Raw genomic sequence first — 24619 nt, 5'->3', positions numbered from 1 at the left:
TCCTTCCCATAGTTATGCCTACTAGTTGCCCACTTCCCAGACTGAAGTCATTGATCTGACCATCCCTCAAACCTCAAAACCATGGCTACCATGACAAACAGAATATTTAGGCCATCTAAGCTACAATATCTTTGTTAGATCTGTTCCAGCCCTAACATGCTATGAATTTAGAGAGTAACTGCTGTCTAGACAAGTCTAGTGAAGTCATGGTTGTAAAAACTTTCGGTTACTAGAGTTCATTGCACTGTTACTAGGAGTTACGGTAGCATGACTCATAAACTGTGAGAGACCTGACTGATAAGCAATTGCATTGTTAACTTATACTGAAATAAATACCCTGGCTAGAAAGGGCTCCTGGTTCACTTCTGCTCATCCAAATTGCAAATAGTCAGAACACTTAACTAACATACATTTTATTCAGTTAATCCATAAAAAAACAAACAAAAAAATAGAGATTTTTTTAAAGATAATTTCAGTCCATAATTTAAATCTTGGAAGTACCTTCTGAATAAACCTAGAAAAATGGAATTATTTTCTTATAGTTGTTTTTACATGGCAGGCAGTATGCATTAGAAATCTTATTACCCAGCCGTAGCTTACCCGAAGGCCTCATACAGAAGAGCAGGGACTGACCCTGTGTGAGGAGCCAGAGCTCACCAACCCCTCAAGCAGACTCATACACTCGAACCAGTCTGAATGACACTATGATATCACCAAGTTAACGACACAATTTCTAGTTCTTTATAAACTGTAAATGCAAAGATCCTTTGGGTAATAACCTTCATTACCCAAAAAAATCACCTTTAACTAGAATATTCCATTCTCCAAACATTATGAATAAATGTGGGGTTTACCCCTAAACTGATACCCTTTAAACATACAAGTTGAAGAGACAGCTGCATTTCTTATTTGACAAAATCTTATCACCATATGTCTTAAGAATATTGGTTGAATTTGCAATTTCTAGGTGGCCTGTATTTAAATATAAAAATCATTTCTGGAATTTCAGGGAATAAGAAAATACATACACTATACATAATGTATATGAATTGTCATCTGTAATGACTTTAATATGAAAATAAAATGTTTAAATTATAAGAACAAATAGATATAAAAATATAGCTCTAACTTTCCTCTTCATTTAAATTACTCCTGGTATATTTCAATACAATATAGATTTTTAAAAGAATGCTAGTATGTGGCTAAATATATAAAGTTCAAAGGGACTATGTTTATAATCAAAGCTGAAAGAATCTATACTATATTGGGGAAAACGTTTCCCTGTGTCATTTCACATCTGTTTCCTCTATTTTAAATTAAGGATAACCAAAGTTCCATTCTTCAGCATTGATGCTGTTTCTCTACGTGGAAGACTTGACCCTGTCATCCAAAGCGCAATGCTACGTTCTGTCTGTAGGGGGCTCACAGTCTCATTTTCCATCTTCGAATGACTAACAAATGAGAGAATACAGAAAGACTGTTGAATGCACCTGAATAATAACCTTGAAATATAAATTAGGCTAGTCTGAGTTAGAAAGTTATTATAGAGGGCAACACTTTCTCCAAGATTATTCTTGGGTCACAAGTCATTCCACTCAGCAGCCAACGGGCAGTTTGCAGCAGCAGTTGGCCCCCTGTTGTAAACCTACCTACATGGCGGCCCAAACCCTGCGTGACAGCCCTGGCCACTTCTCCTCCTGTCTCTGACACGCTCCCTTCACTCACCCCCTTCCCACTGGTCCTCCCACTTCCCACATCAGCACCAACTGTTCCCTCTGCTTGTAACATGCTCCCAGATCTTCCCAAAGTTCACTCCCTCACTTAATGTCTGTTTCCTACAAATGACATCTCTTTAAAGATCGCATTAAATTGTCTTCATAGGAACTTATGTATTTGTTGTTTGTCTTTTCCACTGGAATGTAAGCTCCATGAGGGAAGGGATCTTATTTGTCATGTTCAGTCCTATGTCCCCACTGCCTATAGCAGCTAGGCACATAGTAGGTGCTCGATAAATATTTGTTCAATGAATAAATGACAAACATTATTGGAATTCAAATGGAAATATTTTAAATTGTGATTAGTACTAAAAGAAAACGTAAACTAGGAACATTCAATTCTCATCTCCAACCATAAATATGAATGAAATAGCAGCCTATACTACTATAATCCCAACTAGCCTGGTGCAACCTCCATCCTCATGTAAGGATCCCACTGAACCCTTGCCTGCTCCTAACACAGAGGATGAGCAGGAGGGCAGAATGGTCAGGAGCAGGGATTCCACGGCCAGATGCTTGGATCTGAACCATGGTCCTGCCATCTGCCAGACAGTTATTTACCTCTGTGTTCCTCATTTGTACAGTGAGGATAACAGCTTCTACTCAATAGGGCTGATGTGATGACAAAGTGAGGTGAAACATATAAGGTGCTTAGAACACTTCACAAATGTTAATTAAATATTATTATTATTACTATTTTTATCGCATGTTCTGTATTCCAAAAACAAAAGCAAAAACAAAAATAAGCAATCTTAAAACACACTATTGCCTGGGACTAACCCATTTTGAGTGGTTTTGACCCTTGTTCCTGGTCAACTTTGACCTTGCAAGGATTAAACTAAAGTGTGAAATTCTTCATGATGAGTCAGCAAGGCTACAAAAACATATTTTTAATAAGGAGACGTTCATAAACCTTCTTGTGTAACATAAAATTAGTTTTTAATATAAATGGAGAATGGTGAGCAGTTTCAGTTCACTTAATTATATTTTATAATATATATTCCATCTTTAGAGTTTTTTAAAGTCTAGCCTTTTCTTTGAATGAAACCATTTTCCTTTTTCTGCTCATGAATTCAAAGAGAAAAAAAAGGAGCACAAAATCCAAGGTTTAGAAAGAAAAGAACAAATCTCACTAACATATCCCTACCCAAACAAGAGAGAATAAAAAATTAAAAAAACGAACAACAAAAAAACACTAAATTTGGTATAAAATTAAATTTTGGCTGCTACGTGACACCCACTGCCCTTACAATGGGCAGAAATGAAAGACAAACACCTGACTTTAGTTTGACCAAGAAGCAGGCAAGACTGTTAGAACTAAAACAGCTGAAGCAAAGATAGAAGATGAGGGCACTGGACTAAGTGAATTGACGTGGAAATGGAGACAGTTGGCCAAGTCTGGTCTAAGACAGGACTCAGAAAGCTGACAGTGCAGCTGCCCTAACCCTGTGCTCTGTCCCCAGCTCTCTCTAGTTGATGCAGGACAACAAATGCTAAGCTGGAGGGCCATCCAAGACCACTGGTCTGTCTCTCATCTCCCACTTCCACTCTAGTTCAATGGGTCTCTTCACAGATCCCGTCCCAGTGTCCGCTCCACCCCCACCCACCCTGCCCTCCCAAACAAGTCTTCAGCATCCTAGACTCCTTAGTACTTTGGGTTTCTCTTCGTCTAGCCGATCTCATCCACCACCTTTGTCCGGATACCTTCCCTGACCACAGCAAGCCACTAGCTTCCCCCCCTCCCAGTCCTGAACTCCTAAATAAACACATCAAGCTGGGGTCTGAAACCCCACATCTCCCAAAATACTCCTCATCTGGCCCAAAGCAGCTCTTCCTACTAACTTCAAGCTTTCTCTTAGTGCCAGCACCACCTATCCCGGCTCAAAATCCAAGTCAACTGACTTCTTCAGACCCCACAACAATCCCTTCATTTATTGAATTTTTTTAGATACTATGGAGACTACCAGGTGCCAGATACTGTTCTCAGCAGCAGGAATACAGCAATGGGCCACACAGACCGTGCCCTACCTCATGAAGGAATGTACAGGGGGAGATCTGGCGGGGGGGGGGGGGGGGGGAGGGGACAGACTATAACAAATAATGATGGACAAGGGCCAAGCTTGGGTTCCATCCCTCCGATAGCCCCATGCTCCAAACCTCCTCTCCATCTCAACTAGCAGGATATCTCTAGATAGTGCAACCAACCTTCCCAACTCCAAGTCAGCCTCCATAGGTAAGGCTGCGTCCATCCAGGTCTCTGCTCTACACTTTGCTGAGGTCTTTACAAAAAGTGACCAGAGGATAAAAATCAGGATGGGCGGGGTCTGGGTGAAATGTCCTTTGAAGAAGCAGGGGACTTGTTTAACAAGAGAGACTTGGGGGCACACCTTGGCTCTCAAGCTATTAATGGACTATCACACGAAAGAAGGAAAATCCCTTCTTCCCAGGTTGGAGGTCAATATGATGAAGAGTTTTCTATTTAGTAGTCCGTTCACAGTGAAGCTGGCTCTTCTCAGCTCTCTCCGGTACTGACCCCCGGAATTCCCAAGCAGGTGTTAAAGGTTGAATGCAATTACATATGTCCAGCACTTGGCATAGAAACAAAAGTATCCTTGGAATCAGAAAGATTGGAGTTCAAATCCCAGCTCAGCTGCTCCCTAGCTAGTCCCTCTTGGACTAAATTCCTCACCTTTCTTGACAGTTTGTTCATCTGACTCATTTCGCTGGGCTGTTATAAAGATTAAAAATATATTTATAAAGAACCTGGCAAAGTGAGGCAGTCAATAGAATGAACTACCAATAGTGGAAAATGTTTTAGGAGTCAGAGATATTGGCTAATATTTGCATATTGCTTACTACATGTGAAGCGCTGTTCTAAGCACTTCAATACACTATTTCATTTCATCTTCATGACAGTCCAACTGTTTCCATTTTACAGATGAGGAAACTGAGGCATTGAGAAATTCAGCAACTTTCCCAAGATCTAGCTCCAGAGTCTGTTCTCCCAGCCACCACACAGACAATATGGCAGAGGGAGGAAAGCCGAGGGTTGAGGTTGGCAGACTTCACGTTTTGAGCCCTTTCCCCTATGGGCTGTGGAACTTGGGCATGTTGCTTCATTTCTCTGAGCCGGTTTACCCAGCTCTGAAATGGAAATACCAACCCTCCTCCTTCCTTCAGACAGTTTAGAGGAGGATTTAATGAAACTAACCTGTTTAACTTTCCTGAACAGAGTTAACTGTCCTGAATTAGAAAGAGATTGAAGGGCATGTACTCTGTGATCCTTTTCAACGTATATGGGTGGAGTTAGTATCCTGGGAGTTTACAGCACATCAAGCAAAGTTATAAGTTCAGGTTTTAAAGGCCAGTTTCAGAAAGATCTGGAAAGCTGCCCCTAGTAACCCCACCCCTGCTCTCTTCCACCACAACTTATTTTTTCTCTAGATCCAAGCTGAGTGTGGAAAGATTGCTCCAAAATGAGGGCTTGAGAATCTTTTTCGAAGTTTGTGGCGAAGCTTGTGGTCATCCATCTAGTTCCCTGAAATGAATAATTATATGTGGATTAAAAAACACCCTCTCGTAGCAGCTGGGGAAGAGGGTGGCGTGTAAAATAGCTGGAGGGGTGAGGGATATGAAAATGCTGATTTATAAGTTGAAGGTGTCCCTGGAAGCAAACCTCAAAGCTCCTTTCCTTCCAGCTCCCCACTGGCCTGCAGCGTGCCCGAGGAATAAATCAACAGAGGAGGTGAGAAAGTAAACAGCAGTTGAAAGCATCCTGCAGCCCCAACAGTCCTTGGCGAAGGGGGAGCCTCTGCTAGCCAGCTCCTGCCCTCACTGGAATGTACTTCAAAGGGAAACGAATGACAATAACCTCTTCTGAGGGTGCCCTGCTTGATACAAGTGTGTGTGGCCAGGGATTCTACAAAAATGGAAGATTGAATTGTTTTAATTACAAAGGGTGGGGTGAGGAGAAACAAATGAAAAAAATAACATAAAGACAATATTTTGAAATCCTAACATTAAAATAGTTCTCTTCTGGTGCAGAGAAACTGTTCTCTCTGCCAAAACCCTGAGGAACTTCAGAGGCAGAAAGCTGAATTATTTACCTCCTTTATAGGGGGGAAAAAAATCCTGATGTAAATTTCTTTTTAACTCTGTGCCAAAGGATTCTAGAAATTCATTGTCACATTTCCTGGAGCCTCCCTTTTTGAAATACTTCATCACACATGCTCAGCTGCCATGCCAGACTGTCGCTATGAAAGAACGGTTGGAACTCGAACACGTTTGGGAAGACATTGGTTGAGTCTGTAATTATTATCCACAACCTGTTGGCTGCTCTTTTAATCCAGGATGTGTATAGCGATGCTGTATTATTCCATAATCTCTGCTGTCCCTTAGAACCACATTAAGGAAAATATTACAATTTAGATAGTGTACTATAGTCACAGCATAACTTCCATGACACTCTCTTCACTTAAAAAACAATAGCTGAATGGATTTTCAAATGGAATATTTCTTCATACCTTGGTGATCTTATTAAGACCAGAAATGAGAAGCTGCCTTTCCTCTGTGCAAACTTGGTGAACCTCCATTTAAAATGTGTTCACTTTATAATATTTTCAAAGGGGTCCTTTTAAAAAGACTTGAATTGACATTATTCCTCCACAACATGAGAACACCAGGACATTTTAGAAAATGATTATTTCGGGGACTTGCAGGCAAATACAATATTTGACGGAAGCCAGAATGGCAGCTCTGTGAAGGAAGGGACAGTCAGTCTGTTCATGGCTCTGCATTTAGCGTCTGGAACATGTGCTGAACAGTGAATGAATGAACTTAAAAAGCCAGGCAGTTCGAGAGGGGTTTATATATCGGTTCACCACGGTCTCTCATGTTGCAGTCAACCCTGAGACCTAATTCTATGAAATCCTTTTCTAAAAGTTAAATTATAGCTTCTGTTCTGAAGAAAAGACTTTACGAAATAGCCACCATTTATGTTTCAGGATCTGCTAGGATATGACACTTTTAACCTCTGTAAGCTATTATTCATATGACAAAAAACAGACCTCAGAACCTTCCCCCAGACCAGAGCTGCTCACAGCCGGGCGTGTCCCTCCCCAGAGCCCTTGGTCAGGAATGGTTGTGAGAAGCCGGCCAGCTGGCCAGCAGGACCCAGGAGTGGCTCTCAAGCCCAGAAGAAATCTGTGAGACCTGCCAAAAAAATTCTGCAGCCGAAGCCCAAACCCTCTGTCCAGGTCCCTGTTGGCCTGGCAACCAGAGGCCAGGCTTAGTCAGCATTTTTGTTTGACAAGCTTCGTTCTCCTGACCACTGAGACCCAATTAAGGAAAGGATGGGGGTAAAAACAGTGCTGACATGTGCTTGGGAACAATGAACGGTTTCTCAACAACGCAGCCCCTGAGAAGGGACACGGGGGCTTGACAGCTTCTCCACGTAGGCGTCTCCCAGGCCCTGAGCACTAACGGGGAGTCCTCAAGGTTAAAATCTCAGAGGCAGAGGCCCCCCCCAGCTTCATATTTAAATGAATAATACACACGAAAAGCAACACTCTCCTCAGATAAAGCCATGAGTCTGTTTTCATGTCAAGAAATTGTTCTTTCAGATATGTAAACAGGGACTGAGAAGCCTGTTTCTCAATTTCTCACTAGTTACTAAAATTTTCCATTTCATTGGGTAAAGTTGCAAACATGCCCTTTATGATATTGAGCAAATACTCTGTTGACTGTTAAGCTGTAACAGCAGAATATTCTACAGTCATTGTGGGCATGTGTGGCTCGTGGTATTTTAAAATTTCTGTCTAGCCCTGTTGTAGGAAGGATTCCAGGCAGCTTAGGACAGATCCAACCAAACTGACAGCACAGCTCCCACAATACAGCATAAAGAAATGACTTCCCAATATATTAAGAAGAGATAACGAAAGAGTAGTCTGATATGCTACTAATTTTGTTGTAAAACACAAAATACATACACAGATACAGAAAAAGACTGGAAAGAAATCATCATCATCGCTGCTAAAAAGAAGACGAGTGATTATTATGTTCTTCCTTGGTTTTTGAGTATCTTAAATATTTTCTGTAAGGAATGTGTTTTGTCTTTGTTATTATTTTTATGTATACACAGTTCTGACAAATACATTGTTATGAAACAGCCACCGAAACCAAGATATAGAACTGTGCCATTACCCCCAAATTCCCTAGCGCAGCCCCTTTTAGTCAGACCCTCCTCGCTCACCCCAACCCTGGCAAACACTCACCTGTTCTCTGTACTTATAGTTTTGCCTTTTCCAGAATGTCATATAAATGGAATCATACAGTATGTAGCTTTTTGTGGTCTGGCTTCTTTCACTTAGCAAAATGCTTTCTTTTGTCTCAATCAGGGCAAAAAAATAACCCCTAAATTATATTTTTAAAAGTTAAAAACCTTATTGTTCTACTTTTTAAAAAAGGAAAAAGAAAACCTCTACAAACTGAATTCTAATTTCTTTCCTAAAAATATAAAGATATCAGGAAGCACAGCTTCAACTGAGATTGCTTTGTTTTTTCAGGGTTGCCATTTCTCTGATCACCCGAAGCAGCCTCACAGCCTTTTGGGAAACTTCGCAAAAATAGAACTCTCATTATCATGGACAATGGAGAAGGTCTTTCATGAAAGTTCACTCTCCACAATGTCTGTGACAGATGCCTGCTGAAAGCAGGGGAAGATCCACTTTCTTAATAAGGCAGTGTACTCCAGACTTGGCTGGGACCCCACTCGTGCACTTGTGGCACCCCTCCACTTGGAGCACCTGCCACATTCTGAGATAATTCACCAATTATCAGATACAAGTAGTTCAACGGTTTCTACAGCAGCCAACGCTATACTGTAGGGACCATTTATAATGAAAATCTCCTGCTTCAGAAGATTCCCAATTGGGGGAGACACTAAACCTCATGGGCTCTTTGATGCTAATTCTGTAGCTTCAGACAACTTGTTGGTCTGAAGGGCCACTGAAAGGAGAAGGAGAAGGAAAACGGAGAAGGAGGGAGAGGAAGAGGAGACGAAGCATCTTATTCTCACTTTCATAGAACTCTGTGCTCTGCTGTAGCTGGTCCCCACTCCAGTAACGAAAGTCAAACATGGCAGCCGCCTGGACCCCATGAAGTCGGGAATGGTTTGAATTCACCCGTCTGGCCAGCATTTTGGATTCGATTTAATCATTTTGTCTCCTTTGTTAAAATATAAGTTACCTGAGGGCAGCCATGTCCCATTTATCTTTTTGTTATCTTCCATTCCACTACATAAATATTGGGTGAATAAAGGAATGAGGAGATAAAGGAAGGAATGAAAAAAACATTCTTCTATCATGAAATAATGGAGGTTCGCTTTAGACCTATAGTCGGACGTTCCTCAAATTCATTTTGTTAATATCCTGACATGATTTCAGTGACAATGAGTTACCATTGGAGCCCTTGGCATTATGAGGAATACTTCAGATTGTTTAACAAGGACCGAGGAATGGTTTTCTCCATGGCACAGTATCAGCTGATGGGTTAGCGGCGTGGAAGAAGGAAGAAGGAAGAAAGAGGAGGAGGAGAAGGAGAAACGAAACAATATCTGTAGCACATAATTCATAAGGAGCTTTCCCATTTATCATATATTTAAGAATGATAAAAACATAGAGTACTGATGATTTCCCAAGAATTAGGGGATAAATTCATCAACTTACTAAATTTACCCACCTCCCTTCCTACTACAGAGATAAGGCATAAACATAGGATGCGGCCGCTCTCCTGGAAATTCTCCCTCGATCGCACTGCAGGTAGGTGGAGGCCTGCCTGCAGGGCGAGGACCCTGCGGAGACAGGCTATACACCTAGAGCCCTCCTGCAGGCCAAGAGGAGAGCCACGGGAATTACTGCTCAGTGAGCCAAGGATATTCGGACAGTTGTTGACAACCGAGGACATAGGAGAGGGTCAGAATGAACATACGGAAGTCTACAAACAATCTTCAGACCTCATCAGGACCATCAATTGCCTCCATCCCTATACATTTCTACCAGATGCTGGAAGGTAGCTAACAGGTGAGCCAAATATCACTTTTACTGCCAATCCGTTTCCCTGCCCCTGCCCCAACTTAAGTGCAAACGGTGAGGCAGAAAATCACCAAAAGAAACAAGATGACAGACATAATCCATGCCTGACCAATCAGGCATCTTGGCAAATGCCCCAGAAAACTATCATAGAACACTCCCACACCGTTTGTTGTATGGACTTAAATAATATCTCTGACACCGAGGAGCAGGCTGCTTCTGGATGGGGAACAAAATCTTCCACAATTAAAAAGTCTTTTCAGACCTTTTTCCTATATTCCATAATAAAAATAACATGATATCCACCATCTATTTCACCTGCTTATGCCCCTCCTAACTACACACACACACACACACACACACACACACACACACACACACACACACACTGTCAAAGCTAAACTATGTGAGCCACTGTGAACAAATTTGGACAGCTTTTCTTCCCACTGTCCTACACAGTGGAATTACATACCATGAGGCAGCAAAATGCACCCAATTCCACAGCCTCTAGGGAACTAGAGGATCAGCATTTAGGGAACTTGTCTGGCATTTCTGTAATATGAACCATCAATACTACATTCTAGTTCAAAGGCACCTATGGTTGGAACAGAGGAAACAATTTGGGGCACTTTTCCCCACCCGTTTTCAGAAATACTTTCTGTGGGAAAGAAGGAGGTGGGGCAAGAGAAAGAAACACAGAAAGAGGTGGAAACTGAGAGGACCATTCCTGTCTGCAGAATGGTCATGGCTTAGAACAAGAAAAAACTCACTAAAGTTCATTTAAATATAAAACTAAGAGAAAACTTATAAATGCTACTATAGTATTGTTTGGTTCATTTTATATTATCAAATAGAAAATTATTACAAATGGAATTATTATCCAAAGACAGAAAACAATAATACAATAATTTCCTGCTGAGAAATATGATACTGTTTATCTAAAAACAGTATAAACAACTGCTACCCTGAAATAACCATGAGAGTTCAGACATAAATCCTCAGGGTAAAAGGCACAACTGTAGCTATATTGTAAAGTTGTATCCCTCAAATTTAGAGGATAGTTCAAGTGAATAACAAAGCACAATTTACATTCATTCCTCTCATTTTCAAAGACTACGTCTAAGGGATTATTTTAATTCACCATGATTTTTAAGCTTCACACAGCATAGATACTTTATATCTTAGAATTTATTTAATGAGAAACACATTATTCATTTATAGAAGTCAATGTATATATTTTTAAAGTATCATCAGTGTTTACCCTTACACCCCCAGCCCCCTGTAAGAAAACTCTCTGGAACAGTTAAAATTAACTTACTTCCTTAACAACTAGTGGAAGGAAGCTACCCATGCATCTTGCTTCATGTGAGTCATAAAGCAAAGTCCCAAGAATCAGAACAATAAACTGAAGTTTTCCTCCCCAAAATGTAGCCAGCAAAATTTATGAGACCCAAAAACTTGTGCTACGTTAGTTTAGCAACTCAGAAGAAAGAATTCTGCTCTTGCATAAACCAACCCCCTGAAGCAGGGAAAAAACTTTGGGTTCCTTCAGAGATTCTCTTCACTCAGTTTCTGAGGTATAGTACTGAGCCTGACCCACTGAGAACACAGTGACACTCTGTTGACGGACTGATTGAACAAATGAATGAAGGCAGTAGGCACAAAGATGCCTGATCAATGCCTAGCAGCTGTGCAGACCACTCTATCAGAGTCCATATGCAAACCATTTTCCTTTCTCGTTCTCACTCAGTTTTCCCTTTTTCTCATGCTCTATGGCGGATCAAAGCTGTTTATAGATTCTTTGTCATTTCTTCCATGGAACATCCCCTCTGCTATGTGCTCTAATGTGGGGTGCTCGGTGACTGCTTTGACCAAGAGAATATGGCAGAAGTGACTCTGTGACAGTTTCCAAGACACTGGCAGCTTCCATTCCCTGTCTCTTAAAACATTCTCTCGGGGAGACCCAGGCTGCTACGCAATATGCCCCACTAACTCCTCTGAGATTGTCATGCTAGAAATGCCATATGTAGATGCTCCAGGTTTTGGTCCCAGCTAAGCCCATTCTTCCAGCAATCCTCACCATGGTGCCACACACTTGAGTACAGCCATCTGGGACCCTCCAGCCCAGCCTGCCCACCAGCCGAACTCCACAAGTGAGCTCAGGCAATACCACAGAGAGCAGAAGAACAGTCCAGCTGAGCCCTGCCTAAATTCCTGACCCACAAAACAGTGTGATCACATAAAATGGTTATTGTTTTAAGCCACTAAATGTTGGGATAGTTTGTTACACAGCAACAGACAACTGGAACATATTTTTCCTCTCCTTCTAAAGACTCGCAGTGGAGGCCAAAGGCAGCCAAGCTAGTGTAGCTAGTACTTGTACTGTAAGGGCGGCCCTGACGGCAGTGCAGGCAGATGATGGGAGAAGAAACTGGATTCTACTCATGAGGTTTGGGGCTTTTCATGCTTCTTAGAGAAAGATTGACCCTGGTGGTCAGCAGCAACCTACCCAGTAGCTTTGGCACCAACAAGCACGAACCCCCACCGGGATCCCGGAAGACCGTACCTGCCTCATGAGCTCCTCTTGGCGCATTCTAATCCTCTCTCTCTCCATCTGGATCCTCTGAAGCCGAAGTTTCTGCTGCTGCTGCTGCTGAGTGGTCAGCGCATTAGGCACAGTCATGAGCCCTGCTGGTGGGTTCTGAGCTGGGTGGTTCTGAGGGCTCAGGGTACTGGGTGCCATCTGCTGCTGGTGTTGGTGATTCATCACTACAGGCGGGAAGAACACACGGGAGATTAATGACAAGGGCCTACAACACCTTATCAAAAAGAGACCATCAGAATGCATTGTGCTTTGGAGTATAGATTCCTGAGATTCCTTCCAAAGTACTTTCCTGTTAATCATTACTGTTTAAGTAATTATTACCTACATTCAATTCATGGAGACTCAGATACTGGCCCTGTTCCTGACTCATTTAGTCTCGCCTTTGGTGCCCTGTTACAAATCTTATTTCATACCTTCCCTGTGTCTAGGGTACATTTTAAGCCTTTCAAAGAAACGTGGAGTTCAAAAGTAAATTCCACAAAGGTCACCACAACATATGAGATCGCTTCACCAGGACACCTGGGTGTGTGTGCACTCTCTCAGACAACCTGTACGTTTATGGCAGAGCTAAGGAAGCATGCAATCAATGAGACATGCTGCATGCACAATAATATTTGGGATGAATGAGTGAATTGACAAGAATCATGTAAAACACAGCACCTTGATTAGAAACTATATACCCCGCTAAAGATCTGTTAAAAAAGCAGGATCCTGCTAAAGATCTGTTTAAAAAGCGTGCCCCAAAGAAGCATGAGGTAAGCTCAGGAACAAATACTTGATTGAGAAAAAAAATGTTTCCATTATTGCAAAGAGAAAAACTAGTGAGAAAAAAATTACTAAAAATGTCAACCATGTTTGAGATTGGATAAATGCACTAAAAGTGTTTTAAACTTTTTAAAGATTTTCCATTTATCTGCATTTACCAACATTTTAAATGTTAGTATATAGTATTTCACTTTAGAAAAGAATTGAAAAATTCTCTAATAAATTCTATAATTAGTATTCTCACACAAAAATGCATTTTAAAAAGTGCTAGTTTTCCTCAAAACTGTTTACCCATCAAATTTGCTTAACTTCTGCCTTGGCAATATCATGTAATAATGAAAACCATGTTTTTCACTCTGTTTGTTCCTAGGGCAGAGCCAAAGGGAACAACTTATAATTGTATATATTTTCTCCATTTCTGAGAAAAAAAATCCATTTTTACTATATTTGGTATCACTACCTTCCAAAGATAAAATTATTGGCATATTTTACTGAAAATCCAAATATTTCAGATCTTTACTTTGCTATGAACATTATGTGGAAACGTGTTTTATAACTCAATTTGCTTATATGAATTTTAAAGTAGCCTAATCGATTATGCAATAAATGTATGTGTAGACGACACTCACACACACACTTCAAAGATAGTACCAATAATGAAGATTTTCTATAGAAGAATTTATTTCCATTTATTTCCTTAAGGAACAATTCTATGGCAGGAACTTCCTCCAGCTCAGGGAAGAGGTGGGTAGAAACATTCTTTTTTTAAAAAATGCATTTATACATTCACTCAAATCTTTATTGCATTCCCACTGTGTACTAGGCCCTGGGCTTGTAGTGGATAAACAGCTCCTGCCCTCACAGGAACGAACAGGCTGTTGGAAGAAATGTGTAAGAAATGAGGTGGGCTGTTCCGTGTGGCTGTGGAATGCTAGAATGTTAGGCTTTGTAAGGGACCTTGGAGATTATCTAGTCTATCCCTTCATTTTATGGAAGAGACACTGAAACCCAAAGAGGTGAAGGGATGTACTCTGCTTAGTGGCAGGTAGAACCATGACAAAGTGGAGGCCTCCTGAGACCCCCTGCTCTTTCAACCGTCCTTGGCTGCCCTCTGCCTCACCTTAGACTGAAGAACAGGAACAACTGCTTAAACTGAGAGCAACCCTCAGTTTGCCTTCAATTGCAAGGAAGTACCACTAAGACAGTAGGTCATCAGAACCGGGCCCTGGGCCCAAAGGCTCTCCAGGTAACTAACAGGAAGGGTTCAGGGAGGGTTTGGATAGATTGACAGTTCTCTGCTCAATCCCAAGCTACCGAAAGGGAAGGTCAGAATACTTGGAAGTATTCTGCCTAAACAGTTGAGGTTTCCCTTCCTGTATTAAGCCCACCACAAAGAATTCTCACCTCCTGGCACCAGCCCTGGCACAGAGAAAGGCTCAGTAAATGATGTGATGACTGAATGAAACCACCTGGGCATTTCTTATGTTCTCAGCTTGAGAACAGAACAGAAAACAAGAAGTCGTGACTGATGCCAAAATACCTGAAATGGGTTGTTTCATTTCTATAGCTTGTTAGAGCATAATTACAATCTCTATTTGAAGGATTGAGTAGGAGGTCAGGGATCGTGCAGACACTGTGTCACAGGGAAAAAGTGTGCTTAAGTACAGATTCAGGCGAGACAAAGTCCAGATACGCAGAAGAGTTTATTCATTAGACCTCTCTCAGGCCAAGGGGAGGAAGCGTGGATGGAAAAATGGTGATTACTTCCAGGCACAGTCGTTTCTGAACCTTGTGAAAAATTACGCTCCTATTTTTCTGATATAATATACAATAGACAAAAAGATGCCAATTGCATCTAAGAGAAATGTGTAAATTGAGTTACTTCCAATATCAGAAATCCTCAGGTTAGGAAAAAGAGGTTTGAAAAGGTTAGATTTTTTGTTGGCAGTTCAGAGGTTATTGACTCTACACTAATTATTATAACTCCGATACTTTGAAATATTTTAAAAACTGACTCAGGTCTGGTACCTTACTGACGTGACAAATAACTTGCAGCAACACCATCTTCAGTGACTTGGAAAGACTGCCGTGTCAGTGTACAAAACCCTGCACCAGGTTTACTGACAGCAGACTCTGTTACTCAATTCCACACAGCAACCAGATACTCTCGGCAGATTCTACTGATGTCTGTGTACTTATCTGGGGGAGTTTAAGCCTTGGCGAAGAGCTCTTCCCAAACCACACCCTTGCTAGTCTTCCAAACACCAGCCCTTACGGAGATGTCCATAGGGAGCAATGGGGGAGACGCTGCTTTCTTCCACTTAATTTAGATTTGACCATTCAGACTGAACATCTCCAGTCATTAACTGTAGAGACTGAAAAACAGTGGAACATAGGTAATGGCTTTGTTTTCAAAGTAAGGCACACACAAAAACACAGAAGTTTGTATGACGATATTCACGGCAGTACAGTCTATAATAGCAGGAGACTAAACATGATGTTACCAATGGGAGATTCTGAGCCATTCACTCTGAGGAACCCTACATCAACTATTGCGAAGAATGAGGGAGCTCTGTAGGTACTTATATGGAACAATCTCTAAGAAACATCGTTCAGAGGGGAAAAATCCAAGGGACAGAACTATATGTACTGTGTTTCCCCAAAAGTAAGACCAAGCCGGGACCATCAGCTCTAATGCTTCCTTTGGAGCAAAAATTAATATAAGACTATTATATCATATTAGACCCATTATTATATTATATTATATCATATTATATTATATTGTTATACTATAATTATATTATAACAGGTCTTATATTAAAATAAGACCGGGTCTTATATTAATTTTTGTTCCAAAAGATGCATTAGAGCTGATGTCCGGCTAGGTCTTATTTTGGGGGAAACCGTATGAGCATTCTACTCTCTGTATTTAGAAAGGGGGGCATATTATACACACAGCAAATCTCCCTAAAAGGAAACACAAGAAACTAGTAACAGTGGTGCCTCTGGAGAGGAAACTGAATGTCAGGGATGGGAGGAGACCTTCCTTTTCCTCTTCCATACTGTTTGAAGTTTACCAATGCGTATTTAGTCTTAGGTAAAACATCAACAAAATATAAAAGTCAAAAATATAAAGTAAAGCATGGTCTTGTATGCATTAAATTCAATATTTTCTTGGTGGAGTGAAAGGAGGTAACCTCAAAATTATTTGAAACACAACCAATAAAACTTAGACTCAAGATCGTCAAAGCTTAGCGCCCACCTGGTGCAACTCCTCGTGGAGGTGAAGAAACCAATACTCAGAGAAAGAGTGAATTTCGTCAAGGTCATAAAATGGTCAGAGGTCTAGAAACCAGGTGTCCTCACTCAATCTAGGTGCCCATAATTCAACCGGCCGCTCTGCTACCTGTCGTCATTTCATTGTGAACTATTAGTCAAACTTCTATGAGACTGGAACTCATGAACATCACTGATGGTTGAGGTTCATAAGAACCACTGCTTTTGTTAGCTGCTCAGAGTCAATGGGGGCAGAGGAGTCCCGAGACAGACATAAACAGAGGGGAGGCCCACAGGAGGGCACGGGAAGGCAAAACATCTCAAAATTTGCAACGAATAAAATCTACTTGGGATAATGTTCCAGAACATTTTAGGGAGATAGCAATAGCTCAGTTAAAAAAAAAAAGGGCAGAGTATCCCAAATGCAGTATCTGAGGCCAACCCTTAACAGGCAGATTGCCACTCAATGCCTCATTAGGGCTAAAGACCTCGTCGGTTCCAGACTTCTGCCAGTCCTCACACAAAGGAATAACCCAAACAGAAGATGTCTCCACTGAAGCAGGAATGCATCAAGTCTAAAGCAGAGACATCCTTTTTTTTTTCCTTCCAAGAAGGTCAGAATTTAAATTTAAATCCACATTTATCCTTTTCATTGTTTTCATCTCCTTTTCCTTTTTCTTTCATTTTTCCTCCAATAACTGGCTTTCTGTTCTGTGCTTAGAAATTAATATAACCATGGTCTGCAAATATGTGACCAGAAACATTGCTATTATTCAATATAAAAGAGAACACTGAGAAAAAGAAACTCCATAGCATCTGAGATACCGACACCCTTGCGATTCAATGACTGTGTCCTTGGTGAAGCCAACAGTCACCATGGGAATGGGGTGTGGCAGGGTGGGGGGGGGGGTGACAATGCTGGACATGACACTCTGGTTAATGCTGCACGGGACAATGCACCCTCTGACCTCTTCCAGCAAACTCACTCACTCGGTCACTTCATCCAAAAGGCCCAAGAGTAGGCTCAAGGCCAGGAAGGGCCGTGGACTTAGTTCTCTCAGCCCACACATCATCTGCTACAGAAGAAGCAAATATGGAAAAGGTAAAGGTTTCACTCATGAATGTTTGCCTTTTGCAGCACCAGGGAATGGAGAGCAGCAACTCGTGCATAGAAAGTGCTTTGGCAGCTTCTCCAAGCCAGGAGCTGCTGGTGATGAGGGGGGTCAGGGGATCAGAGGGAGCCTGGCGCACCTCCTGCAATGTTTGATGAATGTCTTTCTGGCCTTGGAGAGTGTCATGCAGGGTCTCAGCTCCCACTCCCTGGATATGGTGAGGCCAAAATGGAACAACAAAGGAGCCACAGATAGGAGAGTCATACCACTATATTCTCAATAGCGGCTGGTCGAGACACAAAAGCAAACATCCGCCAGTACCCCAACAGAGGGTCTTCCTGCACCCCAGTCTTGCTGGCAGCTGGGCAAGACACAGGAAATAGGATTCACACTATCCTCAATCAGCCATCCATGCCTGCTAACCCCACTTGCTAGCCGCAATCTGCAGTCGTGCTTCTCTGCCAACCAACCAACCCCCTAGCGTAGCCACAGCAGTTATATTAGTGGCCAATGGCTAACTGGTAACAGCTGATGGCCACCCAGCCACAGCAGATGGCCATCTGATTACAGCTAATGGCCATCTAATAACCGAGCCAGCACCCTTCCACGTGAGGCCAAGAGCCTAGAAACTGCTCTCTGGGACTCTGTCCCCACACTCCACCCCTCCAGGGTCTCGCCTCACAATCTACAGGACAAGCGTCTTCCGTGAGGGGCCCTATGCGAGGAACCTGGAGGTGGATGCAATATCCTGGGCATATTCTGGGTACCGGCAGGTTTCCTGGGCACAGCCAAGGTTCTCACGTATTCTCCACCACAGCCGGTTGAGACACAGGAAGTAAGCATCCACCTGCACCTCAACAAGGGGTCTTCCTCACCACAGTCTTGCTGGTGGCTGGGCGAGACACAGGAAGTAAACATCCGCCTGTACTCCAAGAGGTCTTCCTGCACCACAGTCTCACTGGTGGCAGGGCGAGACACGGGAAGCAAACATCCGCCTGTACCCCAACAAGAGGTCTTCCTGCACCACAGTCTCGCTGAGTGGCTGGGCGAGACACGGGAAGCAAACATCCGCCAGTTCCACTACATGGTGTTATGTTCCCAAGCAAACAGCCAAGCCAAGCGATCCATCAAATCAAGGATAGAAGGCACTGCAGCATACACAGGTGGCATCACCTTACTCAATTCCCCATAGTCCACAATGATTTGCCAGAGCTATGCATTGGTCTCACAATGTGTGCCCTCTCTGCAGGGCAAGGTCTCTTAGTTCTCCCCAACCTGAGGGTGAGGGACAACCTTGACCTCACCCGCATCCTCCACTGAGGACTCAGCAAGTGTTTCCTCCTGGGACTACAAGTTCGGCATCTGGGCTGCCTCAGCAAGCACTGCCCAGCCCACAAAGCCACAATGATCTTCGCTTTCTCTGGCCTATGCTGGTTGGAAGAACCATCCACATCTTCCCACCCCTCCATGGGAGTCCTACTCTCTGGCAGCTGCACAACTTTTCCTATGCTGGCCAGAGAACCATCCATGTCTTCCCACCCCTCCACAGGGGTCCAGCTTTCTGGCAGCTGCACGACTCCTTCCATGCTGGCCAGAGAACCATCCACATCTTCCCACCCCTCCATGGGGGTCCAGCTTTCTGGCAGCTGCACGACTCCTTCCATGCTGGTTAGAGAAACATCCACATCTTCCCAGCCCTCCATAGGGGTCCAACTCCTGAGAACAGTGGCCACTGGGCACCACACACTGTGTGGGGGCCACATGTCCTCCTGCCCAGAGGCAGACAACTCCGTTACCTGACCAGAAGCACCCTGCTCGTTGCGCCATGTGTCATGCAGGGTCTCTGGTCCTGCTCCCCGTATCAGAATGCAGGATACGGTGAGGCCAAAAAGGAACACCAATGGAGCCATAGGTAGGGGAGTCATACCACTATGGTCTCGCTGGCGGCTGGGTTGGAGACACAGGAAGCAGGCTCCACCAGATGCACAATCCGCCATCCGCTTCTCTGCCAACAAACCAACCCCCTAGCCTAGCCACGGCAGTTATATCAGTGGCTAACGGCTAACTGGTAACAGCTGATGGCCATCTGATTACAGTTGATGGTCATCTAATAACCAAGCCAGCACCTTTCCATGTGAGTCCGAGAGCCTGGAAACTGCTCTCTGGGACTCTGTCCCCACAGAGAGGTTCAGTGGCTTGCTTTTCTGTAGCCTCAGCGTGCACACATGCACTCACACAAGCGCATACACACATGTACACCCACACACACAGACAAGCGAAGAAAACGATCATAAAGTTAAGCGCAACTACAAAATCCATTCCCGGCCTGCGTGGGGCTGGCTCTGAGTAGATTATGGAAAGGACACCACTGTGCCAATGGCTAGAAGCCACACCTAAGCCCTAGAAAGACAAAAATCACTTTATTCTCTTCAAGTCCATCTCCCCAATTCACACGTGAGTCTGGGGAGGGCAAAGAGGAACCCCTGTAGCTAGTTACACGTTTCTCATCTCATTCTCAGCCTCCTTTCTCCTTTTGACAACAAATTTCTCAGCTGAGATAATCTCTACACTTGGCACTGTGAGTTGAACTTTTAAAAATACGTGGTTTTTGTCAACATGTCAGAGGTGTAATTCCATTCAAGTGTGTGAGGCCTCCCCAAGCACTCCATGACTTTTTTCACTCACAGCACCGATTCCCAACTCTGCTTCTGTCAAGAATGGAGAAATTTTCACATGCTGTAGACTATGGTTCATTAGTTTAGTAAAAATATAATATTCATGAGTCCACACTCATATAAACAAGTGATTGAATAAATGGTGGGAGAAGAATCTCCTGTAAAGAACAATTTCAAATAATTTAATGTAGGTACACTCTCTTCAAGGAGTGGGACCAAACTCCCATTCCTTAAGTGTGTATTGTACATAGTGACCTCCTCCCCAAAAGTACAGTGTTGAATGGATGAGGGCTAGTAACTTTACAGAAGAGAAATCTTACATATCAGCCAGATGATCAAAGTCAACATCAACAGTAATAAGTCATGGCGACAGCATGACCCTGGATAAGATATGATGAAAATGACATTTTACATCTGTGGTCTTCCTCCCAAAAACCCATTACCCCAGTCTAACTGGAGACAAACATCTAACAAAGTCCAATAGAGGAAATGCTACAAAATTCTTAAGCAGTGCTCCTCAAAACTATCAAGGCCATCACAAAGTCTAAGAAACTGTCAGAGCCAAGAACAGCTCAAGGAAACACGACAGGTAAAGGTAATGTGGTGTTCTGTAGGAGACCCTGGAACAGAAAAAGACATCAGGTTAAAACTAAGGAAATCTGAATAAACTATAGATTTTAGTGAAAAATAATGTATCAAGGGTTGCTGGCTGGCTCAGGTGGTTAGAGCGCTGTGCTCATAATACCAAGGCCGCTGGTTCAATTCTCACATGGGCCAGTGAGCAGTGCCCTCCACAACTACTAGATTGAAAACAGTGACTTGACTTGGAGCTGATGGGTCCTGGAAAAACACACTGTTCCCCAATATTCCCCAATTAAAAAAAAAGTTTAAAAAAATGTATCAAAAAATGTGAAATATATAAACATACACACACATAACGTACATACATTTTGGAATATCATTCAGCCCTAAAAGGAATAAAATCCTGCCATTTGTAACAACATGAATGGACCTTGAGGGCATTATGTTAAGTGAAATAAGTCAGACAGAGAAAGACACTTAATGGTTTCACTTATACCTATGCGGAATCTTCAAAACAAAACAAAACAAAACAAAAAACACCACAAGCTCATAGATACAGAGAACAAACTGATTGCTGGTTGCCAGAGATGGGGAAAGGGTAAGTAAAGGGAGTCAAAAGGTACAAACTTCCAGTTATAAAATAAATAAGTCATGGGGATGTAATGTATAGCGTGGAGACTATAGTTGATAATACTGTATTGCTTATTTGACAGTTGCTAAGAGAATAGATTATCCTAAAAGTTCTCAACACAGGGAAAAAAATTTATAACTATGTGTGGTGATGGATGTTAACAAGATTCATTGTGGTGATCCTTTCACAATATATACAAATATTGAGTTATTATGTTGTATACCTGAGACTAGTTATATGTCAATTATATATTAGTTATATGTCAATTACACCTCAATAACAAATGCAGCACACTAATGTAAGACGTTAATAATATGGGAAATTGGATGAGAGGATATGTGGAACCTCTATCTTCTCAATTTTTCTGTAAATCTAAAACTGTTCTTAAACGTGTGTGTGTGTGTGTGTGTGTGTGTGTGTGTGTGCTTGTTACCATGCCTTCAATAAATATCAGGAACTGTACTAGGCACTCTCTCTTCAATATTCGCTATTAATTAGCTTTATAGGGTATATAAAAATGGATAAATATTAAAAAGAAAACATGATCTAGAGTGTATTCTATGGGACTAAATAGATATTAAGCTAAAATTAAAAAAATAATAATAACAGCTGCTTCCAGGAGTAAGCCTTGGTCACTTAACATTAGGAAATGTTTAAACAAAGTCAAAAGAGCTTACTTAAGTGCAGGATTTCTCAAAGGCTTTAATGTGCTAACAAACAACTGAGATGTTCCAAGAGGAAGATATAAAATGCAGCACTTGGAAGACTTGGAAGACTAATGTTCTTCTGAGCAGGAATACTGGGAAATACTGGTCCACTGCAACTTAGCAGATGTCTTGGCAGTACTAAATTAGGAACTGCATTGAAAATGAATTAATATTTATTAAGCTCCTACTATGTGCTAAACTCTAAAATCAACTAAGCAGCCGGCCCAGTGCTCAAGTGGTTGGAGCGCAGGGTTCCTAAGGCCAAAGTCGTCGGTTCGATTCCCACATGGGCGGGTGAGCTGCGCCCTCTACAGCTAAGATTGTGAACAACGGCTCTCCCTGGAGCTAGGCTGCCCTGATGTGTGCTGCCACACAGGGCTGCTGTGCTGCCTGCCCTCAGCTACCTAGTGCTGCCAGGAGCGGCCAGCAGCCAGCATGAGCTGCCAGCCAGCAACCAGCGACTGACTGCCTCAGCAGGGGGTGGGGGGAAGGGGGCAGCACAAGGCTCTTAATACCAGCATAAGGTTCTTAATGCCAGCATGGATCAGGGAGCTGTGTCCTACACAACTTGCCTGAGAAACAACGGCTTGAACCAGAGTTGGGGGTGGGGGGGGGGGGCGAAAGAAGGGGGAAAGGAAAAAAGTCAACTAAGCAACTGCTTAGGATGTGGAGCCAGAGAAGGGAACATGGCAGCCTGTGGATGTTGAACAAAGGAGTTTCATGAGCTTAGAATTAGGACTACATTCAAGATACAAAGGAACAGAAAGACAGATCAAAACAAAACACAGGGAAAGCAAGTGTTATAAAAGACTGACAGACTATCTGCTGAAATTCTCCATGAGCAAATGTTGATTCAACCGGAAAATTTCAAAAATGATTTTACCTGTACATCAGTTTCCACAAGTGGTGAGCAGCGCCTTGCTAAAATTAACTTTAGTTCCATATATTCATAATAACCTATCCTTTAGTTTAGTTTTTTACTTGCTTCTATGATAAAACAACATTAAGTCTTCCAAGTAATCCTTCTAATATCATCCCTTGACAGCGCGAAGAGGAAGAGGCTGACTTATTGCTTTGAAAACCTGGTTGCAATTTCCTCAGAATAGGTGAATATGAAACATTCAAATACACACCTTTTTCAAAATAGGTGAATATGCAATATTCAAATATACATCTTGGATGGTACACTTGATTTGGCATCTGGGAAACTTCCCCCTCCCAGATGGAACAGTGTTTAATTCAGTTTGATGTTTGGGCTAATAAGTTTATATAAATTGCATCAAAAACCCCTTTCAGAAACCCCATGAGAGGGGCATATAAGAGCTCCTGAATCTTAAACTGTGAGAACTACAACTTAGTGAGCACTTCATTCTCTGGCCCACTCTACAGATGCTGACACTGAGGTCTGTCACAGAGGACTGATGGGTTTCCTGGGACACAGCACTTCCCGGGCTGTATCTGGGAGAGGCCAAAGAAAATGGGTTGATTGTTCACTCCAGGCCTGTGACTGCCCACCGCCGCAGCAGAACCCAACTCTGCTGTTTCCACCCTAATGGGTCCCTGACAAAGGGAACCAGCACCAGTACGGAAAAGCCATTGGCTATAAGGCACCACGGTCAGGCTGTCCAGATTAGCTGTCAGTGTGTCCTCCATGGGTTGTCCTTTTTGTACCCACACTACTTGACAATCAGAGAGGGAATATGACTCCTCCACTTCTTCTGTGACTTTTCAAGGAAATCGAGCCCTATTTATGACATTGCACTGCATCTCTCATAAACATGCACTTAGCTGTCTGTACGTCAGGAAGTCTTTCCTGTTGGACTACCGGTTAAGCCACACCCACTGAAGAAAAGCTCTTTTAAGAAACAGTGAAGTAGTGTCTTCCTGAGATTTGAACTAGCGCTCATCTTCCTGAGGGCTGGATTCGTGCTCTCTATAAATAAGACCTGGGAAGAGGCTAAGTCTCCCCTTCCCCCTCAGAACCAACCCCAGTGATACGGACCTCCCTTAAAGCAAAGAACAAAAATAATTTAGTGCATTTCAAATTCAACTTGCTGATGCACTCAGTAGGCACCAAACACATTTCTACCTGAACTAAACTTCAGGGTTGATGGGTCAGAAATTGGTAGTAAAATATCAGTTTCATTTATAAAAGGACAATCACCACAGACGTTCCAGAACGAACTGGAAATCCCTTCCCCCAAACACACAGACACAATTCTCTTTCTCTTGAGGAAGTCATTGTAACCATTACTCCCATCATTTTATAAGTGAATATTTAAGGAATACTTTTGTTGCTGCTTTCTCTTTACTTCTAGAGTATACGCCCTGCTCAGCACCCATTTCATTTTGCTGTTTTATCATCAGTGGTTTACCAACCCACTATCCCCACCACACTCATTAT

At 42.5% G+C, this 24619-nt stretch overlaps 1 protein-coding gene across 1 annotated transcript in view; it reads right to left on the bottom strand.

Moving 5' to 3' along the window:
• WWTR1 (WW domain containing transcription regulator 1) overlaps positions 1–24619 on the bottom strand; it is a 132607-nt gene that overhangs the window by 10196 nt on the left and 97792 nt on the right. Inside the window, exon 4 of the mRNA XM_019748839.3 lies at positions 12429–12631. Within this exon, the coding sequence (XP_019604398.1) occupies positions 12429–12631 (203 nt within the window). The remainder of the gene's footprint in view (positions 1–12428; positions 12632–24619) is intronic.

The sequence above is a fragment of the Rhinolophus sinicus genome, chromosome 17 (assembly GCF_057876585.1).
Source record: "Rhinolophus sinicus isolate RSI-liver-muscle chromosome 17, RSI-T2T, whole genome shotgun sequence".
NCBI lineage: Eukaryota > Metazoa > Chordata > Mammalia > Chiroptera > Rhinolophidae > Rhinolophus > Rhinolophus sinicus.
The sequence above is the reverse complement of the archived record's forward strand: the minus strand, read 5'-3'. Positions and strand labels throughout refer to the sequence as shown.